Source organism: Parambassis ranga, chromosome 16, assembly GCF_900634625.1.
Source record: "Parambassis ranga chromosome 16, fParRan2.1, whole genome shotgun sequence".
Classification (NCBI taxonomy): domain Eukaryota; kingdom Metazoa; phylum Chordata; class Actinopteri; family Ambassidae; genus Parambassis; species Parambassis ranga.
Genome location: NC_041036.1, coordinates 21,850,346 through 21,875,322, shown reverse-complemented (window position 1 = coordinate 21,875,322; position 24,977 = coordinate 21,850,346). Strand labels below are relative to the sequence as shown.

At 42.2% G+C, this 24,977-nt stretch overlaps 1 protein-coding gene across 1 annotated transcript in view; it reads right to left on the bottom strand.

Annotated features, from left to right (window-relative positions):
• Positions 1-24,977, bottom strand: part of rftn1b (raftlin, lipid raft linker 1b) — an 85,718-nt gene that overhangs the window by 5,877 nt on the left and 54,864 nt on the right. The window contains exons 6-7 of the mRNA XM_028425385.1: positions 20,252-20,455; positions 4,962-5,080 (exon numbers count right to left, since the gene is read on the bottom strand). Coding sequence (XP_028281186.1) covers positions 4,962-5,080; positions 20,252-20,455 — 323 coding nt within the window. The remainder of the gene's footprint in view (positions 1-4,961; positions 5,081-20,251; positions 20,456-24,977) is intronic.

Below are 24,977 nucleotides of genomic sequence, written 5' to 3'. Positions count from 1 at the left end.
AAAAACGAATAATCATGACTCATGTCAGATCCAGACCTGGAAAAAAACACTACAGGCTGCTGCACAGTACAAAATGAGAACTGATATGAGAAGAAGGCAGTGAATGTGAACAAAGTGAACAACAGAACTTCACAGAGTCTATTCATAGTGCAAGATCAACAGGAAGGGACACTTGAGAATACATCACACCCACACACCCTACATTAGCAGCTGCTATACTGCAATGTGTGAAAATCTTCTATAATTAAAGCTGGAGGTTCATGTTGACACACTGCACAGCCACTTCATCCTCACCAATGTCTGTAATGACACTGTCATTAGCAGCACTGGAGCCCTTCACCCTTTGCACCTCAGTCTTCTGCTACAACTCAGAACTGTGTCACATTCAGAAGTTTGCAGATGGCACAGCCATCGTGGGGTGTATCAGGATGTGTACAGGAATGTAGTCAGTGACTTTGTCACCTGGAGTCAGATGAACCATCTCCAGCTTAACACCTCAAAGACTAAAGAGGCTGGTCATCGACTTCAGGAAGTCCAGGCCACAGCCATGCCCATTGACCATCAGGGACGACGAGGTGGAGATTGTAGGCAACTACAAGGCCCTCGGGTTGTGGCTGGACAACAAGCTGGACTGGACATGCTGTACAGATCACCTGTACAAGAAGGGCCAGAGCCGTCTGTACTTCCTGAAGACTGGGAGCCTTCAACATCTGCAGGAAACTCCTGTGGATGTTCTACCAGTCCGTGGTGGACTCACTGGTGACAGTGGCAGAGAGGAGAACACTAAGAAAACTCCTGGCCATTGTGGACGATGCCAGTCATCCTCTGCACACTGTCATCAGAGCTCAGAGGAGCCTGAACAGTCACAGGCTGCTCCTCCCCAAGAGCAGGACCCACAGACTCAGAGACTCCTTTGTTCCCCGATCCATCAAACTCTACAACTCTGCTTTTGGCAGGAGGGGGAGATGGAGATGGCATAATTCTTATCTTTTGTTTTTTACTGTACTATTTACTTTATTCTATTTAACTCTTGCTCTGACTGTCGGTGTTGTATTGCTGCTGGTATCTGAAATTCCTTGAGGGACCTTCCAAAGGGATTAATAAAGTATATTCTATTCTATTCTATTCTATTCTATTCTATTCTATTCTATTCTATTCTATTCTATTCTATTAATCCTAAAAAAGAACAACCTCAAATTCAAAATGAAATAATTTCATTATATTTTATAGAATTCAGTTTTATTTAATTTAATTAACCAACTTGGTAATTCGCTACCGGTTTTTTTAAAGTAGGAACAGTGTCCCACACTGTGGACTTTCTGTTTTTGTGACTTTTTGTGACTGCCAGCACATTGCAGCTCTACTCATGTGCCACTCCTGACTACTTACTCATAGCAGATACTACTGTAATGACTCAGTTTCTCTAACTAAACTGTCATCACTTAACTGAAGATATATGTCGGGTGTGGGTCATAAGAGAGAGAGTCATAAGAGGGGAGCTTCTTGATAGCGGCCATGACAGTTTATTGCTCCTCTTCTCCTCCTTACATTTGCCGTAGCACACAACATAACAGGTGGCGCGCAACTTCATTTGTGCCTACGCCACATTAACTAACACCATTATTAACAAAAAATAGTTTCTTTCTTTTTTCTTTTCTAAATAAAATAGACAAAATAAATCTCATCTTACACTAATACTGCAGCTGGATCCAGTCATGTAAGATCACCTCTGAGAAAAAGAGACTGTGCTCATTTACCTCCACAGAAAGGCTTTACCTCTTAAACCCACTTAACCACACAACTCCACATTTTTCCTCACAGATTATTATTACCCGTATGCACGCACACATAGAGAAATCAAAAGCAGTCACATATGTAGATGTACAGTGCAAATAGCTAATCATTAGGATAAAAGATACCACGCCTGACATTATTTACACATACTGTACATTACTACAGGGAGCATCTTTTGTTTTCTTGGTTTATGTTGGAACCAGTCCCAGGCATATGCTCTAGCCTGCCCAGAGCGTATAGTAGAAATCATTTTTTTAAATGGTTTGCTGTTCTTTGGAGTGAGGTGAGGCTTAATTAAAGTCCCCATTGTGTGGCTCCTTCTGTTTCCCTGACATATTATGCTGGGGCCACCTACCTGCAAGGCTAAAAAACAAACTAATCACATTGGTATCTGTGTCTTTGATGTTATCTGTGTGAGGCTCTAAAGAAGCCACACAATAAAAAGAGCCAAGCTGTAGTTTACTTCAGTCAAAGCTATGTTACACACATTTGGTCTAGTGAGGTATCAGAGCAAGAAGAAATAATCCTCCTGCTTTCATTTGTACTTTCTACCATTTCAAATAGACCAGAGACAGCATTTTTTACACCTGGAACAGAGGAGGAAGCAAATTTCAGCCTTGAAGTTTAAAGTGCACTCTGAGCATCGTATTAACAAAAACACAGGTCTATTGTTTTTCAGCCACTGACTCAACAGGTTTTTACAGACACAGTACAGAAATAATGAAACAAACCACTGCCTTTTGAAAAGGTGTATTCAAATGTTGCTTCTGATAGACTAATTTACACTGGGTATGAAAGTCTTCAGACCCCCTTAAATGTTTCACTCTTTGTTATGTTGCAGACATTTGCTAAATTCATTTAAGTTCATTTTTTCCTCATAATGTACACACAGCACCCCATACTGAGAAAAACACACACTTGTTGACATTTTTGCAGATGTATTAAAAAAAATGAAATATCACATGGTCCTAAGTATTCAGAGCCTTTGCTGTGACACTCATATATTGCATACATAAATGCAATGGTACCAATAATTGGCATTGTACGTTTTGTTTCGGTGTTTTGGTTTTCGGACTTGGATTCCTTATTTTCGGTTTTCGGTTTCGGCCAAGAATTTTCATTTCGGTGCATCCCTACCCGAAGCATACAGCCAAACTGGTTACAAAATGGCTTGTAGACAACACAGTCAATGTTTTGGAGTGGCAATCACGAAGCCCTGATATAAATCCTATTAAACATTTTTGGGGAGAGCTAAAACCACATGTGCATACAAGACGGCCTATGAACTCTGCTCAGATATACCAGTTCTGTCAGAAGTCTATTGTGAAAAACTTGTGAAGGGTTATCCAAATTGCGTGACCCAAGTCATACAGTTTAAATGCAATTGTACCAAATACTAATGAAATGTATGTAAGCTTTGATGTTTAATAAAATACTACAAACATTGTCTAAAGTTCTCTGTCTCTTTATTCTGTCATTTAGCAAATGGAAATAATTTTGGTAATCCTAAAATCACCTAAGACAGGAAAAGTTTAATCTGATTTAATGTCGGAAATGTCATGGTTTCAGCCAGGTCTTTTATTTTGTAGTTCATTTTCTGTTTGTATTAGTTTTAGTTTTACTAGTCACTGTCAGAAACTCGATCTTCCCCTTGTTTCAGTTCTATTTACTTCCCCTTCCTCATGTGTGCTCCCTTCCCCCTCCTGTGATTACCTGCTCCGCCCTAATGTGCTTCACCTGTGTCCAATTGTCTTCCCGCCCTCCTGTGTATAAAGCCTGTGTGTTTCCTGCCCCTTGTTGCCAGTTCGTTTTGTGAGTCTTCCATGCGACACAGCCGTCCAAGCAGCCTTTCTGCTCTTGTGATTTTTCCCTACGTGTTCTCGAGTAAGTTTTGGATTTTTGTGTTTTTTCCCTACGTGTTTTCGAGTAAGTTTTGGATTCTCTTGTGTGTGACTTGTTTTTTTGGATTTGACTACTGCTTTTTGCCTTTGCCTTTTGGATACCTCTGCCACGTTGACTGATCACCCATGTACCGAACCCTGGCTTATATTAAAGGAACTGAGTTTGTTTTCACCTCCGGCTAAGTCTGCATTTGTGTCCGCCATCTCACAACCCCTGACAGGAAGGGAAGAAAAAATATTGTGTTTCTTTTTATCCAATGTATGTAAACGTCTTAATTCAACTGTAGTTAACTAGTTAATATTATTTCAAGGATAATTATTTTAAAATGAAAATAAAATGTCTGTGTTAGTATAAGGAAAATTACACCATGAAGCCAAATTATCTATCTCTATCCAGCAGCTATGCTGATATCACTGACTTTTTTCACAGTACAAGGTGTGATCTCTGACTTGCTGGAACACTGAGAATGACACTTGCTCTACCAGTGTACATGAACTGTATTGAACTGTATTCTCATTGCAGTCAGACAGAATAGAGAGATCATGGACAAGTCAATCAATTGCTCTCTGTGCAGCATGCACTCATACATGCCACAGCATGTACCAAAGACATGTTACTGTAAGTAAAATCTGTACAGTAGAGATCCGATAAATAGAGAGGGGCCCAGACAAAATCAGAAAGGGCATCTGGCCTAAAACGTGCCAAATTTAAACAATTAAATTTATTTAATTTTTTTATTTAACCTTTATTTAAGCAGGTAAAAAACCTATTGGAATCCAGATCTCATTTACAAGGGTGACCTGGCCAAGTGGTCAGCACACGTCAAGATCATTAGAACAATTAAAAGAATCAATCAAGATAAAAGTCGATTAGTAGTATAATAAAGTGCAATAATTGTAATTGAAGCTAAAGGCCTTTTTTCCCAGTTCAGTACGCACATGAGGGACCTGCAGGTGGTAAATGCCACTGGAGCGTAGGGCACAGTGGCTGGTAGTTCGCTGGAGAAGAGTACACAGATAAGGTGGAGCCAAACCAAGGAGGGTCTTATAGACCAACTGTGATATGTGTCCCATAAACTGATTTGCCTTTATAGTTATAGGTTGTTATAGGAGAAAGGTTGGTTAAAGGATGAGGAAGTGAAGAAGGGGCACAACAGAGTGACAACAGTGATAAAAGGCCAGAAGCTGGCAATTAATATAACACTTAAATTATATATCTGTCAGCTGAAAAATGTATGCAGTCTTTGAGAAACATTCTCCACTCACATCAATGACAGTCCACTGCTCCACTACGATGGCATCGTATGTTGTGCTGGTTGTGTTTGCCTCACAGCTACTTGCCTCCTGGAAGATGAAGACACTTTCCACTGACTTAGTCAGCAACTCTGCAAAAAAAAAGCATGTTTACTGGATGAAGTGTACCTGCTTTGCATTTCCTACTCATTTAAGGCCTCTAGGCCAGCAGAAATGAAACGCTATCACTCAGCCACAACCTTTATGACAGACCCAGTAGTATGGGCCATAAGTATGAGCAATGGACTTTTATACATTATGCATGAAGACAGTGAAAAATAAGGGAGCAGGCATTCCCAGTCTGGGCAGAGGAGACATTTGGAACTATATTAGCCATATAGTTTTCATGCCCGGCTACACAACCGAGGCTAATTACAGTTTGGAAGCAAGGTGAATGCTGATAGGAGATAGATTTACAACTGGCAATGCATTTGTTTCCTGAAGATTGGGCATACCCTGAAAATAATGGACAGACCTTAGCAGTGGAAACATGTAGCCACTGATAAAATAAAGTCAGTACTTTTGCTGTATTGTTCACCTTAAAAGAGCCATTCCAAAGAACAACTTTAGGCCACTAGTAGATTGTGGGCTGCTGACCAAATAGCTTTTGTAAGCTTGTCCTCCTTTGGAAGTTAAAAATGAACAGGATTGACAGCTGAAACAGAAACACCATTCTGGCCCTCATGAGCCAGGACCCCTTTCTACCCAATGTTTCTTGTTATTCGCTTGATTCACATGCATTTTACATGCAGGCACACAAATACATAGGCGAAATGCACAACCAGGGGTGCGGTCTTCCCAGTTGACCAGAGTGCTTTCTCATTACCCCCACACCATTTACACACTAATACAGTTTGCCAGGCCCAGGCACCAATATGGGACACTCCACATTTTATTACTGGCTTAATAATAGTAGAATGAGAAGTGGCTGGAGAGCCTGTAGAAAAAGAGGGAGGTGGAAAGAGGAGGAGAGAGTAAGCAAGACAACAGGAGGAACAGAGTGAAGGCTCTTCTCTTTCCTCCACCCTGAAAAGCTATTTAGAAACCATGTAGGTTGAAGATATCTTTCAGCGATCCACTTGCTCCCTTAACTATATAAATTGTGCATTGTCCTATCTTGACACTTTGTATTTTTCCCTTCCTTCCTCTGTCCATGTCAGTGCTTCTCTACCTCATTCATCAGCGCTCTCTGTTAACCATATAATTGGAAAGGAATCTTTTTGGAAAGAGTGAAGTCTTTAGGTGGGCTGTTGGTTCTTTGCCAGCAAATCAGGGGATCACTCTGGTAAAATTGACACAGGTTTTCTGACTCATTGCTCTACAGGGAGCAGGCTGTCTCTGGTGATAATGCATACAGACTCCCTGCAGAGGAGAGAGAGTGAGAACCAGGGAAGGAGCTGGAATGGCGGAGTGTTGAGTCCACCAGGGAACGCCAGTTGCGTGCACGAATAAACATTATCTTACAACTATTGACGGACAGCTCAGCTAAGCTGACAGCAGGCCAACTGAGAATTAGTTGTTTACAATGCAAAAAGCAGTGTGTGCCTTCAGTAAAATTGTTCTCCATCCTCCTGTGACTTACATACTCAAGGTCATAGGGCATGGCATGCAAATACAGTTGCAGGGAGTTATGATGCTGGGATCAAAAGCCGCAGATGGGCAGGGTGGGTTGAAAGCTGGAGTGACAAGGCAACAAGAAGTGACACGCTACAGCTGAAATAAATACCCAAGTGACAGGGAGAGGCTGACACAGGCAGACTGTAACCTACTGTGTTTTGTGTTTGGCGTGCTGGTCTTTGTTTTCACATATTGAGACTTTTTGGAATCTCTCTCTGTTCATGAGCATGTACACAAATCAGCACACAGTGATTTCAAAGAGCAAACAGACAGAGTATGCACACAAACATAGAGGAAGTCAATCACTGCTGCAAAATTAGTTACTAGCCAGCAAACACTATATTTTTTCTGTTACCGCCATGAGAAGGTCCTCCAGGGAGTCTTTGTCTCTGTAAACTGCCTTAAAAGTTAGGCCTGACTGCCGAGCCCGACAGAATTTGGTCCAGCCCTAGCCCTGCATCTATATCTAACTTCCTGCCTTAAAGGCAGAGGCGGTGTCTGCCTACCGACCCCAAGTGGGAAGCTAGAGCCTGATAGCTAAAGGCTTCCTAGGAATTCTAGGAACTACAAGTTAACCTGCACTCAAGAGATCGGAGTGTTCTATTAGGAACATATGGTACAATCAGGTCCTGCAGATAGAATGGAGCTAGTCCATGGAGAGTCTTGATTTCGAAGTGTATTCTTGAGCCCACTGGGAGCCAGTGAAGAGACGCTAAAACAGGAGAGATATGATCCCTTTTAGTGATTCCTGTCAGAACTCTAGCTGCTGCGTTCTGGATCAGCTGCAGACTGTTGATGGATTAATGTAGATATCCTGACAATATTGAGTTGCAGTAGTTCAGTCTAGAAGTAACAAAAAGCATGGACAAGTTTCCCATCTGATCATTCGGAGAGAGGATGCTCCTGATCTTAGCAATATTTTGGAGGTGAAAAAGGCGGTCTTAGAGACCTGTTTAATATATAATAAGATAACTCCGAGGTTCCTCACAGTCATACTGGAGGCCAAAGTAATGCCATCCAAGGAAAGAATGTTATCAGATAATATAGTTCTGACATGTTTGGGGCCAAAATTATAGTAAAAAATTGGAGATTATCTAGTCCTTTAGACATGCCTGTAGTCTAACAACTCTGTTTCTTCATGGACAAATACAGTTGGGTGTCATCAGCATAACAATGAAAGTTTATGCCGTGCTTCTGAATGATACGTATTTCCTATAGAGAGAGCATGTAGAGGGTGAACGGGATTGGTCTGAGCACTGAACCCTGTAGAACACTGTGATTAACCCTTGTATGTGAAGAGGAAACATGAAGTGGAATCTGTCAGATAAATATGATTTAAAATAACTTTACCAGTGTGCTTCAGCAATTTATTGTGAATAATACCTTATTTTAGGTCTAGTGTTTTAGTTTAAATTAAAAAAAAAAAATTTAAATATGTTCTCCATTTTCTTTTATTTGAATGTCAAAGCTTTAGTATACCAATTGTAATAAAGTGCATTTTACTTCACCCAGTCACAAGTTTTAATATTTTTCTCTTTCAGCAGTTCCATTCGTTACAATCCAGGCTTGTTTTTTTGTGATTATTAAATGTATTTATAAATGTCTCAACTCATGTCTCCGCCTCAGTAATGTACCTGTTACGCTGGCGTTCCAGCTGGTGTTCAGCTGGCGTTCTCAATTTTCCAACAATTAAAGCGCAAAGGCCATTGTTGCTGAGTTCCTGAGTAGGAGCGCCTACTTTTAAACACAAAATATTTTTGTTAATATTACAGTGGTTTTATTTAGTGGAATGGTGTATGGTGTGTATTAAATTTATATGAAAATTAAAATCTTACATTTACAAAAAGGATTTGGGCTCATGTTTTGGACATCATGGGCCAGATGAAACATTGCAGTGGGCTGGGTTTCGCCCTTTGGCTTTGAGTTTGGCACGTGGTGTAAGGTTTCAAAAACAGTCTCACAAAGTCAAAGTAGCTTCAAAGCAAAGTAGCGAGGTCAGGTAATGTATTGGCCAGCTAAAATAACATCTAAAGTGAGTCATTGTCTGCATTCACTGTAAAGCCCCTCTACTCACACAGCAAAAATTTAGAGTGTGGACCAAGCGGCAACCTTCGGGGCTCAAACTTAAAGCCCATTTGGAAGTGTCAAAACTTGTAATTCACGCCACAACTGCTGGGGGCTGGCTCCAGAAGCGATTCATTTCCAATAGACTCCCATGTTAAAATGGCTAACTTCACAGCAGAAAGGAACATGTTTACAGCCTGGTACAAAAAACCATTATGCTCTCAAATGATAGGTTCCCCTTTAGTGTCAATTGTACGGCGGGTACATTTTTTTACATCTCACTTGTTTTAATTATATTTAGACTTAAAATTATGCATAATTATGGGCGTTGCCGCTTGAGCGTCAGGCGGTTGCCGTATCACAGCGTGAGTTTCCTGCTTCCACAATCACCCGCCCCCCTAAACTCCGCCAAGGCTCCCCCTCTTTGTCCATATTTGGAGTTTTGGCGGATGTGACGCTGCCAACATGGCGGCTGTCAGCACGTTCCAGAGCCTCCCACCGAGCCTCAAAATGGCTCTTTAGAAACAAACGGGTGATGACACAGAAGCTCTGTCCATAGTTTTTACTTTCAGTGGTGTTGACATCATAATATGAGACTTGGTTGGCATATCTCATCTGACTTCTGACCTCTGTACATCTTGAGATCCCCCAAGAATTATTTCTTGGCCTGCTTCTACCATGGTCTGGATTAAAAAAGCTGTGGCTATGGTAATATTCAACCACAAGACAGCATTGTTAACGGTTACCGTTTTTGGTTGCCATTGGGACAAGTCCCCGCCCACATGAGCAGATGCAACTGGAGAAATAGGCTCACCAGTTCCATTTTTAAGGGTGGAAATATTGACTTCATGCTACGTGTATCTGGTCTGCTGGTCTTGCTATATCACTGAACCTAACTTTTGTCCCCTCAAAATGAAAACATAGAACTTTAAACTGAATAGTTACTGTAGATTTTATTTAATACAGCCAGTCTCCATGCCAGTGTTTTGTCCATGCACAGATCAGTGAATTTGAATTTAAGCCAAGTTTACTGCTGCTAGGCTGGAAGGTGACCCTGCCCCAGGTCATCTCTGCTAACATGATTTAAACATGCATGCCAGGCACTACCTTAGAGAGCTAGAGACAAGCTGCTGACAGCTTATCCATATTTCAAACAGGACGAGTGGACACAGAGAGGGACAGAGGGAGAAACAGATGAAAGTGTGTGGAATAGATATGGATTTTTCCCTGTGGAGCCAGATGTATGGCAGCTGGCAGGCTGGTACATGCGGGTTACCAGGCAGACTTTAGCTGGAGGTGGAAAGAACAGCTTGATGACAGGATAAGAGAGGAAATTTTGCAAGTGTAAAAAACTACAAGATTGTGGAACAATCGGATTCAGAATCAGAAATACTTTATTAATCCCAGGGGGAAAATTGCTTTCACGGCCGCTGCCAGGCAATGCCATGCAAGGCGCGCCACACGCTCTGCTGAAAGTTAGTTTGCAGTTGCGATACATACATTCAACACAATCACATATTGACATGACATTTGTACACAGTACACGTGGTAACATGCTAGAATTTTTTAATGGACACAGAATACACCTGCTAAAATATATATATATATATCAAATCCCCCTGCATTTGATTTCAGCCCCAACTTCCTTTATAAGCATACAGGGACTTACATATGATATACCACACATGCATAATAACCACCAATTATCAGAGATGGGGACTCAAGTCAGAGACTCGAGTTGCACTTCAGTCACACAAACAAAGACTTATGACTTGACTCGTGTCTGAAACAGCTTTAATGTGTCTGCAAATGCTGTGTCCGAGACTTCGCCTATCTGTGTTAAACTGCCAGCCGTACACAGTGTATGAGACATAGCCTTTCTCTCCAAACTAAGGCATGTCATTACGTTTTTATGTCTTGTTCGCATGCCTTACAATATGCATACCTTACAAAAACACTTGTGTGTAAGATTTCTCTCCCTGAATTTCTGTAACACTTTTAGAAACTCCTTACTGTAATTTCATATTTCCTGAATCTGTCTCACTCTGTCTTCCACTTGACTCTTTTCTTCTTTCACTGGCTATGACCAAATTTAAAAAAACAATGACTATCATGCATATGAATAGCTCAATGTCTCACAACTGGACTACAAATCCTTATTGTGGCTCTGAAAGTAGCTTGACTTGATACAACCAAAGCAAAACCTCTTGTCTACACCATTACTATTAGTTTTTCAGTAAACCAACTCAAGTCAATTACTCAAAAACAATTGTGCATATTTGTGCTGTGTATACACATGGATGTATGTGTGTTCCTGTTCTAACTGCAAATACATTATTATTATTATTCATGTTGTATTACATCCAGGTCTGCATGCAGCTTACATTTCTGAATACAATATTACTATAATATCGGACCCTGTGGCTCAAACGAGGTCTCTGCTGGCACACTGGACAGGACTATTAGTGGCCGAGTACTTCCTCAACTCATAACACACACACACACACACACACACACACACACAAACATTGATGTATTCTCATCCAGCTTCACCATGGAAACTCGTCTTTAAAAGGTGCACAGGGATACTGTGCATCCCTCTGGACCAAACAGCCAACAACAAAAAGGTACTACTGTATGTACAAACAGACTAGATCGGTATGAACAACACACATCATCAGCCACTTTTACAAAAAACACAATGCATAGATTCTTGTCAAATAGACATGCTTTTTGCTCAACAAGAATTCCTAAGTAGGCCTAAATCAGTGGTGCCTACACTTTTTTGGCTTGCAAGCCAATGACTAAATGATCTACCTACACTAATCAAAATTACTAATATATATTGACACACAATTGAGTTTTATAATATATGTACAGGTTCACAACATCCAGAGACTTACCCAGGGTGATACTCATCCACCCCCAGTGCCTTGCTGCCGTGGAGCTTTTTCACTACCTCTGTGACTTCAGTCCGGGTGATAAATGAGTCCACCACTGAGTCCTCAGCCTCTGCTTCCTCAGTGGAAGACGTGTTGGTGGGATTGAGGAGATCCTCAAAGAACTCCTTCCACCGTCCAACAACATCCCCAGCAGAGGTCAACAGCTCCCCACCCCCACTGTAAAGAGCGTTGGTGGAGTACTGCTTCCTCTTCCTGAGGTGCCAGACGGTTTGCCAGAATCTCTTTGTGGCTGACCGATAGTCCTCCACCATGGCCTCTCCAAACTCCACCCAGGCCCGAGTTTTTGCCTCCACAACAGCCCCAGCTGCAGCACGCTTGGCCTGCTGATACCTGTCAGCTGCTTCAGAAATCTTACAAGCAAACCAGGCCCGATAGGACTCCTTCCTCAGCTTGATGGCATGACCTGACTTTCAGTGTCCACCACTGGGTCCGGGGATTGCCACGTTCCTAACAGACCCGCACAATACGTTTGGGCCTGCTAAGTCTGTCCAGCTTCCTCTCCGCCAACAAATCCAACTCACCATCAAATGGTGATCAGTTGACAGCTCAGCCCCTCACTTCACCCGAGCCTCCAAGACACACGGCCAAATATCAGATGACACGACTACAAAGTTTATCATTGACTTCCGGCCTTTGTGTCCTGGTGCCAGGTGCACCAATAGAAAACCTTGTGCTAGAACATAGTGTTCGATGGACAGATTGTGATTAACACAGAAGTCAGATAACAAAACACCAATCGGGTTCAGATCAGGTGTTACTGTCATTGCCCACATGGGCCCCAGAAGTCAGGTGTCTCTGATTAGACTGCCTCTTCTGCAACCTGGCCCCGGATAAGTGGTTTGAAGCTGGGTGGATGGATGGATGGATGGATAAATGAACAGGTTTAAAACTAGTCAAGTCTGTGTCATGGGGCAGGCTGTGGGTAAATTGATGATACATGATAATAAAAAAATAGGCATTTCCCATTTTTACTGTGTGTTTAAATTCAAAACTATTCAGAGCACTGGCATCAAGATTGAGGGACATAAAAACTAAATAAAAACACAGTGCGGTATGACACTGTCACTCTTCATCCACATCCTCCGACAGTACAGTGCTGTTTGTCTATCATTCGTATAACATTTTCTAAATGGCACGCAAGCAACCCACATCCTGGTAATGAGACTGTTTTCAAAATGTTATAAGTAGAGAGCACCCTGTTTTGGGCAAAGTGGTGGTACATGTGTCCAGTGATCGGGTCCCTGAGGCCCCCACCTTCGACTGCCACCAAATCCACTATGCACCGGCTCCTTACGGTTCCTCCCACCGGTGGGGAGCCCATGGGAGGTCGGCCCCATGTTGCTCCTTTGGGCTGAGCCCGGCCAGGCGCTCGCATTCGAGCCCATGGTGTGGGCTTGCTTATAGCCTCACAGCTTAGCTGCCATGTGTTGGAATTTTCCCCAGTATGTGAGAGGGTCGCCTCCTTGCACTTTCAGGTTGGGGATAGGTCTCTCACTGTGGTTTTGGCATATGTGCCGAACAGCAGTGTAGAGTACTTGACTTTCTTACAGTCTCTGGGAGGGGTGCTGGATGGCGCCCCGATTAGGAATTCTGTCATCTTGCTGGGAGACTGCCCAAGTGGGCAGTGACAGTAACACCTGGAGAGGCGTGATTGGGAGGAACGGCCTCCTTGATCTGAACCCGAGTGGTGTTTTGTTATTGGACTTATGTGCTGGGCATGGTTTGTCCAACAAACACCATATTCAAGCACAAGGTTGTCCACCTGGCACCAGGACACCCAAGGCTGGAAGTCAATGATTGATTTTGTAATTGTGTCATCTGATCTCCAACCGTGTGTTTTGGACACTTGGGTGAAGAGAGGGCTGAGCTGTCAACTGATCACTACTTGGTGGTGAGTTGGATCCGTTGGCGGGGAATGAGGCTGGACAGGCCCGGCAGGCCCAAGCGTACTGTGCGAGTCTGTTGGGAGCGTTTGGCATTATGTTTTATAGCATATTTTTATGCAAAATTATTAAATTAGGTTTATTGGCAAAAGGTACAAACTAGCAATTAATAAATCTGTGCTGTTTGGTAAGGTGCAGCATTGCCCCCTGTGGGCCACCACACGCCACTATCATGCTGTGTCTCCTTCTCCCTCCTTCTTTCTCCTCAGGTGCTCTGGGATGGCAGTGACTGCAAGGTGGAGCTGGGCAGACGCACCTGTCATCAATTACCTCTTCAGCACCGCTTCTTAAGGGCCTCACTCCTCTTCACCAGTCACCTGTTGTTCAGCTAACCACGCGTCATAAGAACCGTTCTCCACTCTGCTCGCCTGAGTATTTTTCCTGGCTGCTTTTGACCTTGCCTTCCTTTTTCCCTCCCAGGCTCCTTCCCGGCGTCCTCTGCAGTCCTGCCGTGCCGAGTGCCTGTCCAGTTGGCCTTTTTCCTCCCTAGTGGATGTTTTTAGTTAAACGTTGTTTTTTGATTAGACTTGTGAACCCTGCATGTGGATCTCCTACCTGAAAACTCACACAACAAAATCAAACCTTTCTGTGGAAACTGCTGGTATTTTGCAGCCAGTTGGGGATGCCTCCTCAGAACTCTGGTGGCAGCTGTTGGTAGCTTCCTCTTTCTTCCACATCTGGTTAGTGTAGCTTCTGTTTCTTTAACTTTAAATTTACAAACTATGCTTGCAATGGTATCTCTAGGAACATGCAGTGCGTTTTGTATTCTTTTATTTGTTTGGGATTTTTTCTCTGTACTCTTTGGACAATTCTCTTGACTTCTTCTTAAAGTCATATATATTCAAACATGCAATCAGTCCAAGTATTTGAGGGGTTTCATCACAAGTGCACCTGATACAACCAATGAACCCGTTGAGTGGTTGCATCAGGTGTGCTTAAGACCCCACCTGATTTACAAATGTGTGCCTTATGAGGAATTCTATTTAAGAAGTTAAATATTTTTTACACTGTATAAAAACTATTTACACTGTTCTTGTATAATTTGTTCATAGTAAACACCTAAAACATTTTAAATTTTGCCAATAAACTCAAAATGCTACCCTATCAGAGAATGAGGATTTAGACACAGAAAGCCAGCTCAAGAACACATAAACAGTGCATGACAGAATCCAAGTAAAACCAGGGAACAAAGTGAGTTAGTTTTACTTACAAAAAAGCACAATTACACTTATTACACAGCACAGCTACCTGTCAGCACATGGCAAGTATCTCTAAACAAGACTGCTACTGTCAGTACCATCTCCCATGCAGCCATATGTCTGCCAGTCTTTATAGTACTGTTTGGGATCAGATACGTCCTTGATGTTTCTGAGGTTGAGATGGTCTCCTGTATTGTGTTGATTGTCATCACAAATTCAAAAACTTGTCTTCTCACAAAAGTTGCTAAATATGGAGATGTCAGAATGAATAGTGATTTGAAAGCCCTGAGCTACATGGCTGCTTGATGTAATTAACTACTAACAACAAGCGGGATGTTTCTTTGATGTCATGCTGTCAGCTGCTCTCAAGAGAATACAGTCAAAAAAACCCAGCATAGCCTAAGTTGTCTGTTTTGTAAAGTGGCTGAGCTTACGCTGTGAGCTTAGACCGATAAATCAGTGAAAGTACTGAATATCATTTTGCAGCTGATTCTCTTTTAGTCCTACAGTAATTTCACTGTTAAAGAGACGCATAATTTAACAGCGCATGAAAAATGCAAAATATGTTAGACCCTAATAGGCAGGAAAAAAATTAATCATAATAAAACACTTCATTACTTCATTCACAGGACATAAAATATGCAAGGAGGCACTAATTTGTTATCAGGTTAATTATCTGTGTTTCAGAGTTGCTGAGGCGCTCACTTTCCTAGATTAATGAATTATGACTCTTATTTACTCTGGGGTTGGGTTATTTCTCCAGTGTCACAGTAAAGCACATATAGTTCACAGAGCCAAAAGGCTTCTGAGGAACGCTCATTATGTCAGCCACACAACGTCATTGAAAGAGATACAGTGTCTCAAATCTCCCCTGGACCACTCCCAATATGCAGAGCAAACACTGAATGTGGTGTGTGAGGCTATTATGTGAGGTGCTGTTGGATGTCCTGTTTTATAGTTGTGACTGTACCCAAATAAATAATTCATTAAGCCTGTTAACCACCTTGTCAATTTATCTTTAGTTACAAAAGAAAAATTGAAATCTATTGCTTTAGATAGACCTTTTAAGTTGCATCTTTTATAATAATAATAATAATAATGCTGATGGCTATAAGTGTGATATTGAATGACATTTAAACTAAACTTTCTATGTTCATTAAAGCAAAATACAAATTGTAGTAGAGCAAATGTGTTAAAAAGTACAATTAAAGGTGATTTTCAAGGTCGTATAGGTGTAAATGATTTTGGATATTGACTGCCTCTGACCTGTCGTCTGAAGGCCTTTTGCTGTTTTATTTTGAAAGATGATCTGTTTCCCTTTTCAGACTTCACTTCCTGCCCTTGTGTGTTTCCCACCTTTATGATTACCTACCCACCCTGATGTTTTCCACCTGTGCCCTATTATTGCCTTTGTATTTAATCTCAACTCTAAATTCAAGCTGCAGGGCCAGATGTTACAGTCCATACATTATCACTATCATCTCCCGGTCTCAGTCGCCTACGACCGGGAAAAGCTGCAGGACCGGATGGACTCAGCCCCAGAGTACTCAGGGACTGCGCCACACAGCTGTGTGGGGTCTTTCAGCACATCTTCTCCCTGAGTCTGAGCCTGATGACTGTCCCTGCCCTGTGGAAGACAACATGCTGTCTTCCACATGTTCCTGTGCCCAAGACCAAACATCCAAGCACACACAGCGACTACAGACCAGTTGCTCTGACTTCACATGTGATGAAGTCTCTGGAGAGGCTGGTCCTGAAACACCTGCGTGCTGTTGTGGAACCATCGCTGGACCCCCTGCAGTTTGCTTACCAGCCCCGTATTGGAGTGGAGGACGCCATCATCTACCTGCTGCACAGAGCACACACCTACTTGGAGGAGGAGGGTAACACTGTTAGAATGATGTTCTTTGATTTTTCCAGTGCGTTTAACACCGTGCAGCCTGCCCTTTTGAATAGGAAGCTCCTGGACATGCAGGTAGAGACCCCACTGGTCACCTGGATCACTAACTATCTTACAGGTCGACCACAATTTGTGAGGCTGAGGAACACCATCTTGGACACGATAGTGAGCAGCACGGGGGCACCCCAGGGCACAGTACTGTCTCCATTCCTGTTCACACTCTATACATCAGACTTCAGACACTGCTCACAGTCCTGCCACCTGCAGAAGTTCTCGGATGACTCTGCCATTGTGGGCTGTACCAGCAGAGGTCGGGAGGCGGAGTATATGAGTGTGGTGGACAGCTTTGTGGAGTGGTGCGGACAGAACCACCTGCAGCTGAACGTCACAAAGACAAGAGAGCTGGTGGTGGACTTCAGGAAGCACCAGACACTCCCAAACCCGGTCAGCATCAAGGGTACCAACGTGGATATTGTGGACAGCTACAAATACCTGGGTGTCCACATTGACCACAAACTGGACTGGTCCACAAATGCAGAGGCAATATACAGGAAGGGACAGAGTCGCCTGTATCTACTGAGGAGACTCAGGTCCTTTAACGTCTGCCAGACCATGCTGCAGATGTTTTACCACTCAGTGGTCTCCAGCGTCATCTTCTACGCTGTAGTGTGCTGGGGCAGCAGGATGAAGGCGGCCGACACCAACAGACTCAACAAGCTCATTAGGAAGGCTGGCTCGGTATTGGGAGTGGAGCTGGAGTCTGTGGTGGAGGTGACAGAGAGGAGGATACTGAGGAAACTCCTCAGTATTCGTAACAACACGTCTCACCCCCTGCACAACACACTGCTGTCCTACAGGAGCACATTCAGCGGTAGACTGAGACTACGAGGAGCAGCACAGAACGCCACAGGAGGTCCTTCCTGCCAGTGGCCATCAGACTGTATAACTCCTCCCCTTTCTGTAGGGAGAAGCGCTAGATAATCATGTCAGGCATCACTGTCATTCCCTCCACTTGTCTATATTTATGCTTACTTAGCACCTTACATCTCCATTTTGTATCCATGTATCATATATTGTGCTCATACTGCGTAGTGTACTCTTATTTTTGGATTATAGTGACACTTATACTCTTAAGCTGGATCCATACTCCGCGAGACAAAGACATTTTTCCTCCGTGCAGACGTTACGCCCACAAAATGACATCATTTTTTGTCTCTGACCGCCCGCTGATCCGCACTTTTGTGCACAGGGTCCGGGCCGAACTTTGTCTTTCAAGGCTGTGCGGCAACCATGCTGTGATTGGTCGGAATTTATTGTGGGCGTGATGAAAGTGGAGAAGCGCAAGAGCCTCTCCAGGTATATAGGTAAGTGTATAAACAGCACTGATTCAACAGATACCGGTTTTGCATGATGAGCAATAAAAGAAAGAAAGAAAGGCAAGTCAGGGTGATTTGTCACCAATAACTCCAGACAGCCATTCACACATACCAGATGGTGACTGTTATTACCATTCTATATACTCCTACATACCCGGGCATAATAGGCTCGTTAACAATGTCTGTATATCTTTGCTATTGTTACTTTTAATGTCGCATCTTCACAGCTCATCACCGGACAGTTTGAAGTATCGCAGGCATATTGGAACACAGTAGATGTGCAAATGTGGTCATAAAGGCACAAACACTGAATCTTTGCTATTGTTACTTTTAATGTCGCATTTTCACAACTCATCACCAGACATCTCATGCTGTTGCAGGCACCCTCTCTGTATAATGCCCTCTTGCCATGGCACAAGTCCTTGTGGTGTGTTAAAAAACTCAGTAAAGTCTTTCCTTATAGTTTAGTGGGCGGGCCGTATGAGGAGTTCTGCACACACGCGTCTCGCGGAGTATGGTACCTCAGTGCGGAAAAGACCTTTTTTTGTATCTCTTACCACCCGTGGAGCGCGTTCTCCGCTCTTTGTCTCGCGGAGTATGGAACAGCCTTTATACTCTGTACTTAACTGCATGTAATGCAACTTGATACCTCTGGCACAAGAATTTCCTTCGGGATTAATAAAGTTTTATCTTATCTTATCTTATCTCTTATCTTATCTTATAATAAAATGTGTTCAATTTAATAGACTAAAATAATGAGACTGAGTCTCAAGAAATGTATTTTCTCACTGTTAAATTGTTTCAAAACATTATGAGAGTTTATTAAGGTTTTGTTTTGTATAGGTAATTTGCCTTTTTATAATTTGTAGGGGCATTTAAATATGTGTGTTTTTTTATTATTTACTATGTGATGGAAAATGTTTAATTTTTCTGAGTGATTTCTGATATCTTAATTTATGACGGCTGGTATAAATGGGCTAGTAGGGCTAAGCTCTCCTTATGCTATAAAGGTGAGGAAGCAAAATAGTTAAAATAATAACACAGAATGTCTCTAAATGAGCTAATTTTATGCAGCCTTAGCACATCAAATCTGCTCTTTCTTTCCGGGTGTAAAGGACGTGTATCATGTTCTGCCCTTGCCATTTACTGACCATTTAGGCTAACTTCATTTAGCCCCACCTAAATCCGTTCTGACCAATTAGCAGTGGGATGGCGCTGGGTAAATGATTCACACCCCCATTATTTACTTGTCATTTGGGCTGATTTCATTTAGCCCAGGTGCTAACATGAATGAGGTGGAGGTGTTTCAGTACACGCAAACAGATTAAATCTTTTCTACGAAGTAAAACAGGACAGGACAGACTAAACGCCCTCGCTATGCTCTTTATCGAGCGGGAGTTCATCAGAACACCACACTTTAATGATATGGTCGTTAGCATCTTTGCCTCCCAGAAAAGCCACCAGTGAGCTTCTTTTCAAACAAGGTAGGCCCCAGCTTAACTGTTTAAAGGACAGAAGCCATCTTGTTTGGCCTCTGTAATGCCAGTTGTGTTTTTGTCCATTGCTTGAATCAGGGTCCAGTGTAGCTACATGACAAGGGTTCAAATGCATTGTCCATCATCATGTATGTCATCCAGTCCTCCTATTAGTGAAAATTTTTCAAATGGGGTGTTTCCTCCACTGACCTTAATAACATTTAAAAACCCCTTAATAATAAGAAGCATATTTTGCATTTACAGGTAAGGGTAATCAATTAAAAACCTGATTTAAGCATTGACACTGATACTACAGTGTATTGAGTTAGTGAAAAATACCAATACAATGTAGTTTGTTGACAGAACTCCAAAAAAATCAATGAAAAGTATTGATTTTCATTTGAAGTTAAACAATTAGTTTCTAGGTGCAAATTCCCCATTGTGGGACTTGTAAACAGGCTATTTCCTGCTGTAATATTGTTTACATTTTTATCACATTTGGATACCTATTTTAATGGTTTAGGAACAAAAACACGAGTTGTTTTTTGGTCACTGCTATCATATGGGCCACTCCATCTATAATGCATGTCAAGCAGGTACTACGGTACAAACTTCATCACCATATTAGTGTTAGCTGCACTAAAAATCAATTGCTTTTGCTTTTTAGATGTAATATCAACTCACTATGACCAGAAATAAAGTGCCATGAGTGCCAAAATGGCTTACCATTCACATTGCCAAGGTGGAAGTATCCATCAACCAGTGAAGCTCCGTTGTTAAAGTGCTGGGTCATGTGATCCAACCAGTTGGCCTCCACACCTTTGACCCCCTCATCACAGTTTTGAACCTGCAGAGGCACCTTGACAGTGTAGTATTTCATCTGGCCCTCTCGCACCATTGGGTGGTTGTACAAAGCCAGCAACTCCACTCCTGTGAAACAAAGCAAATACTGATTAGTCCCATGCTTTATTGTCCCTTCAGTAACCTACTGCTGTGCATTGAACACCATCCAGTGTTATTTGGCTCTCTCAGAAAGCAGGTCTTGCCATCAGCTGCCTGAAGTTAGAAATGGATGGAAGAAAACCTTGAGAGTTTTGGTTGTTCTGCTGTAGATTTTTTAACAGTATTCAGTTTGTAATGAGGAGGAAATTGCATCATATTATTTAAACTTTAGAAGGACTTGTTTTATCAGCCACAGAAGCAAATATTATATATATAGAGTGGCACTGACACAGAAATTTAGGAATATTAAACTGGACATACTGCACATAGTCCCCAACGTTTAAATGCTATATTGTTCATTTAAATAATATTATTCAATGACTAGAAAATGTTAGGCTGTAAGTTAAACCTTTACCTGTACAAATCTATAGATTCAACACCAAATATACATTATCTTTCACTTTGTCATACTTATAATAAAAGGGCAACAACACACTTTAACAGCCATATAAATATATAATATATTAATATCTTAATGTTTTCACACTTTAAAATCTCATTGATATTTTTCTTTCTACAGAGAGTTCACCCCAACTACCTAAAGAAGTACACACAGAAAACCTAATTGAGTCTCACAGGAAAAGAAGATCCTTGCCTACAAAACAACCATTCTGCTGGCAAAAACAAGAATTTGCACATTTTATTTATTTTACTTCTGTCTGATTACCATAAATCAATACAAGGAATAAATATGATGTTACTGAAGCATTTACTCAGTACTTGAGTTTTTTCCACCCAGTTCGTTTTTACTCTTACTCGTACATATTTGGAGGTCTACTTTTTACTTTTACTTGAGTAAAATTATTTTGAAGTACCGGTAACTATACTCTTACTTGAGTAAACAAATTGGCTACTCTACCCACCTCTGCAAATAAGAGACCGAAATTGTATTTTTCCACAAGCTTGATCTAGAAGTTCTGTAACTACAAACTCTGCTGATGATTAGGGTTGGCAACTAATCTCCTGCTTATGTTTGGTAGTTACAAACATAACATAATAGAAACAGTAATGCAATGCACTCTGTGTATGGATTAACCATTGTATTTCAAAGTCAGTTTATTCTTTGGCTGATGTTGGAGGTCAAAGTTCAGCAAAGGACAACTCTGAGATCCTGATTCTGTTACCTACAAAGCTACAGGTGGAAAGATGGACCCACAAACTTTCAAACTACCAAGTGTATTGATAATGAGTATTATATATGACCCTTGAAGCATGTGGAAGGGTATCAAGAGCACAAAAGAGTACACAAGGATGGAGGCTAATTGCCCTCATCACTACCTAATGCTCTGAATACTTGTTATGCCTCATCCAACTCCTCCCACAGCACCAGTTTCACTGTCCCATCAGATGAGCTGACTTTCAGTGTTTCGGCGGTGAATGTCAGGAGTATGCAACAGTGGATAAACCCTTGAAAAGCAGAAGGCCCTGACCATATCCCAGGACAGGTTCTAAAAGAGTGTGCTCAAGAGCTCACTGGGGTGCTGATGCACATCTTTAACACCTCTCTGTCCCAAGCTTTGGTAACTGTTTCAAGACATCAACTACACTGCTCAAAAAAAGGGAGCACTTCAGCAACACATTGTAACTACAAGTCAATCCCACTTTTGTGTAATCAACCTGTCCATTTAGGATCAACACTGATTGTGAATCAATTTCAGCTGCTGTTGTGCAAATGGAACAGACAACAGGTGGAAATGAGAGGCAATTATCAAGACAACATCTATAAAGGAGAGGTTCTGCAGGTGCTGACCACAGACCATTTCTCTGCTCTCATCCTTTCTAGATTATGTTTTGCTCACTTTTGCATTTTGTCAGTGCTAGCATGAGGCGGAGTCTACAACCCACACAAGTCGTTCAGGTAGTGCAGCTCACCCAGGGTGGGACATCAATGAGAGCTGTGGCAAGAAGGTTTGCTGTGTCTGTCAGCACAGTGTCCAGAGAATGGGGGAGACACCAGGAGACAGGCCAGTACACCAGGAGACGTGGAGGGGGCCGTAGGAGGGCAACAACCCAGCAGCAGGACCGCTACCTCCTCCTTTGTGCAAAGAGGAACAGGAGGAGCACTGCCAGAGCCCTGCAACATGACCTCCAGCAGGCCACTAATATGCATGTTTCTGATCAAACTGTCAAAAACATACTCCATGAGGATGGTATGGGGGCCTGATGTCCACAAGTGGGGCTTGTGCTTACAGCCCAACACCATGCAGGGTTATTGGTATTTAACAGAGAACACCAAGATTGGCAGATTCACCATTGGCGCCCTGTGCTCTTCACGAATTAGAGTCTGGAGACGCCGTGGAGAACGTTCTGCTGCCTGTAACATCCTCCAGCATGACCGGTTTAGTGGTGGGTCAGTAATGGTGTGGGGAGCCTTTGGAGGCACATGTGCTATACCAGAGGTACCCTGAGTGCCATTAGGTACCAGGACCTCAGACCTATTGTGAGACCATATGCTGGGTTCCTTCTGGTGCATGACAATGCTAGGCCTCATGTGGCTAAAGTGTGTCAGCAGGTCCTGCATGATGAAGGCGTTGATGTTATGGACTGGCCTGCCCATTCCCCAGACCTGAATCCAATTGAGCACATCTGGGACATCATGTCTCGTTCCATCCACCAATGCCACGTTGCACCACAAACTGTCCAGGAGCTGACTGATGCTTTAATCCAGGTCTGCCGTCTGATCAGGAGTATGCCCAGGTGTTGTAGGGAGGTCATACAGGCATGTGGAGGCCACACACACTACTGAGCCTCATTCTGACTTGTCTTGAGGAATTTCCACTCAAGTTGGATCAGCCTGTAATGTGATTTTCCACTTTCGTTTTGAGTATGGTTCCAAATTCAGACCTCTATGGGTCATTTTTTGAGCAGTGTATTTTCCCAGTGCCTAAAAAGTGATCAGTGGAAGGCATAAATGACGTATGGTGGCCCTAATTATAATGAAGTGCTTTGAACAACTAGTTCTTGCCCACATTAAGGACTCAGTTGAAATCACTGTGGACCCACAGCAGTATGCATATAAGAGCAACTGGGTCTGGGTCTGATGCAGTATTAGCTGTTATCCACTCTGCTCTCACTCATGTAGAGAGTTTACATACATTACATACATTTTATTTGTCACATACACAGATGTACAAAGTACAATGCATAGCAAAATATTTGTCTTCCTGGACTCTAGCTCTGCATTTAATACCATCATTCCACTGACACTAGCCAATAAACTGCTACTGTTGGGATGAAACATCTATGTGCAACTGGGTATCGGACGTCTGGACAGGCAGGTCACAGTCTGTGAAGATTCATGGCGTTTCATCACACAAGGGTGTGTCCTGAGTCCCCTCCTGTACACGCTATTCACATATTCACATATAACTGCACCATCCATCCAGCGATCCATCAAAGTGAGACTTTCTAAGAACCAATCAGAGCAGGGCATTGACACAACCAATCAGAGGGGGGCGTACTAACAACCAATCAGAGCAGGGTATTGAAATAAATAATCAGAGGGGGGGTGGCTTGTTGACAACCAATCACAGTAGGCCTTAGAAACAACCAATCAGAGAAGGCCTTAGGGCTGTTCCATACTTCACGAGAACAGAGAATTTTCTTCTTGCTCCCGGCGCTCCAAAAACAAAATGATGTCATTTTGCTCTCAGAGCGCTTGTTGGTAGCTCTCACAGCTTGCTCGCGACATGGTCTGGGCAGAATTTTATTTCTCGGTGTTGTGCGAGAACAATCATGTGATTGGTCAGAATTTAGTGGGCATGATAAATGTGGAGAAATGCAAGAGCTTCTTCAGGTGCGCAGAACACACACACTTGGAAGGAGAAAGTACACAGTACATCAGTCTTCAGCTCTAAGGTAAATACATGCTCAAAAAATAAAGGGAACACTAAAACAACACCTCCTAGATGTCAATGAATGAAATGTTCCAGTTGAAAATCTTCATTCATTACATAGTGGAATACGTTGAGAACAAAATAATCATGTTACAGGCTGATCCAACTTGAGTGGAAATTCCTCAAGACAAGTCACTAAAACTTCATTCTTACATACTTCCTACTGCCTAGGATCTCTGCATTGAAGATGAAATTGTTCATTCAAAGAGCAGTGTATTGTTTTATGTTTAATTTGGGGTATCTTGTAATTGTCTGTGGCAGCTGAAAAATGCATTTAAAACACTATATAATAAAAATAGTATCACAACATCAGCAAAAGTTCCTCCTTGCAGTTGCAGAATTTACAGGAAGTAGAAAGTGATTTTCTACTTCTACGTGATCACATACATGCTGACAGTAATCCTTTTGTTTGTTGTAATTGTTTCAGAGGTGATGTAACTGCTGATGTAGAACTTAAAAGAGACTATTTCATTGTAGTAGACTGAATTTATAGAATAACATTGAATAATATATTAAAAGCCTCTGAAGGAATGGGTTTAGAAATTGGCCTGTTA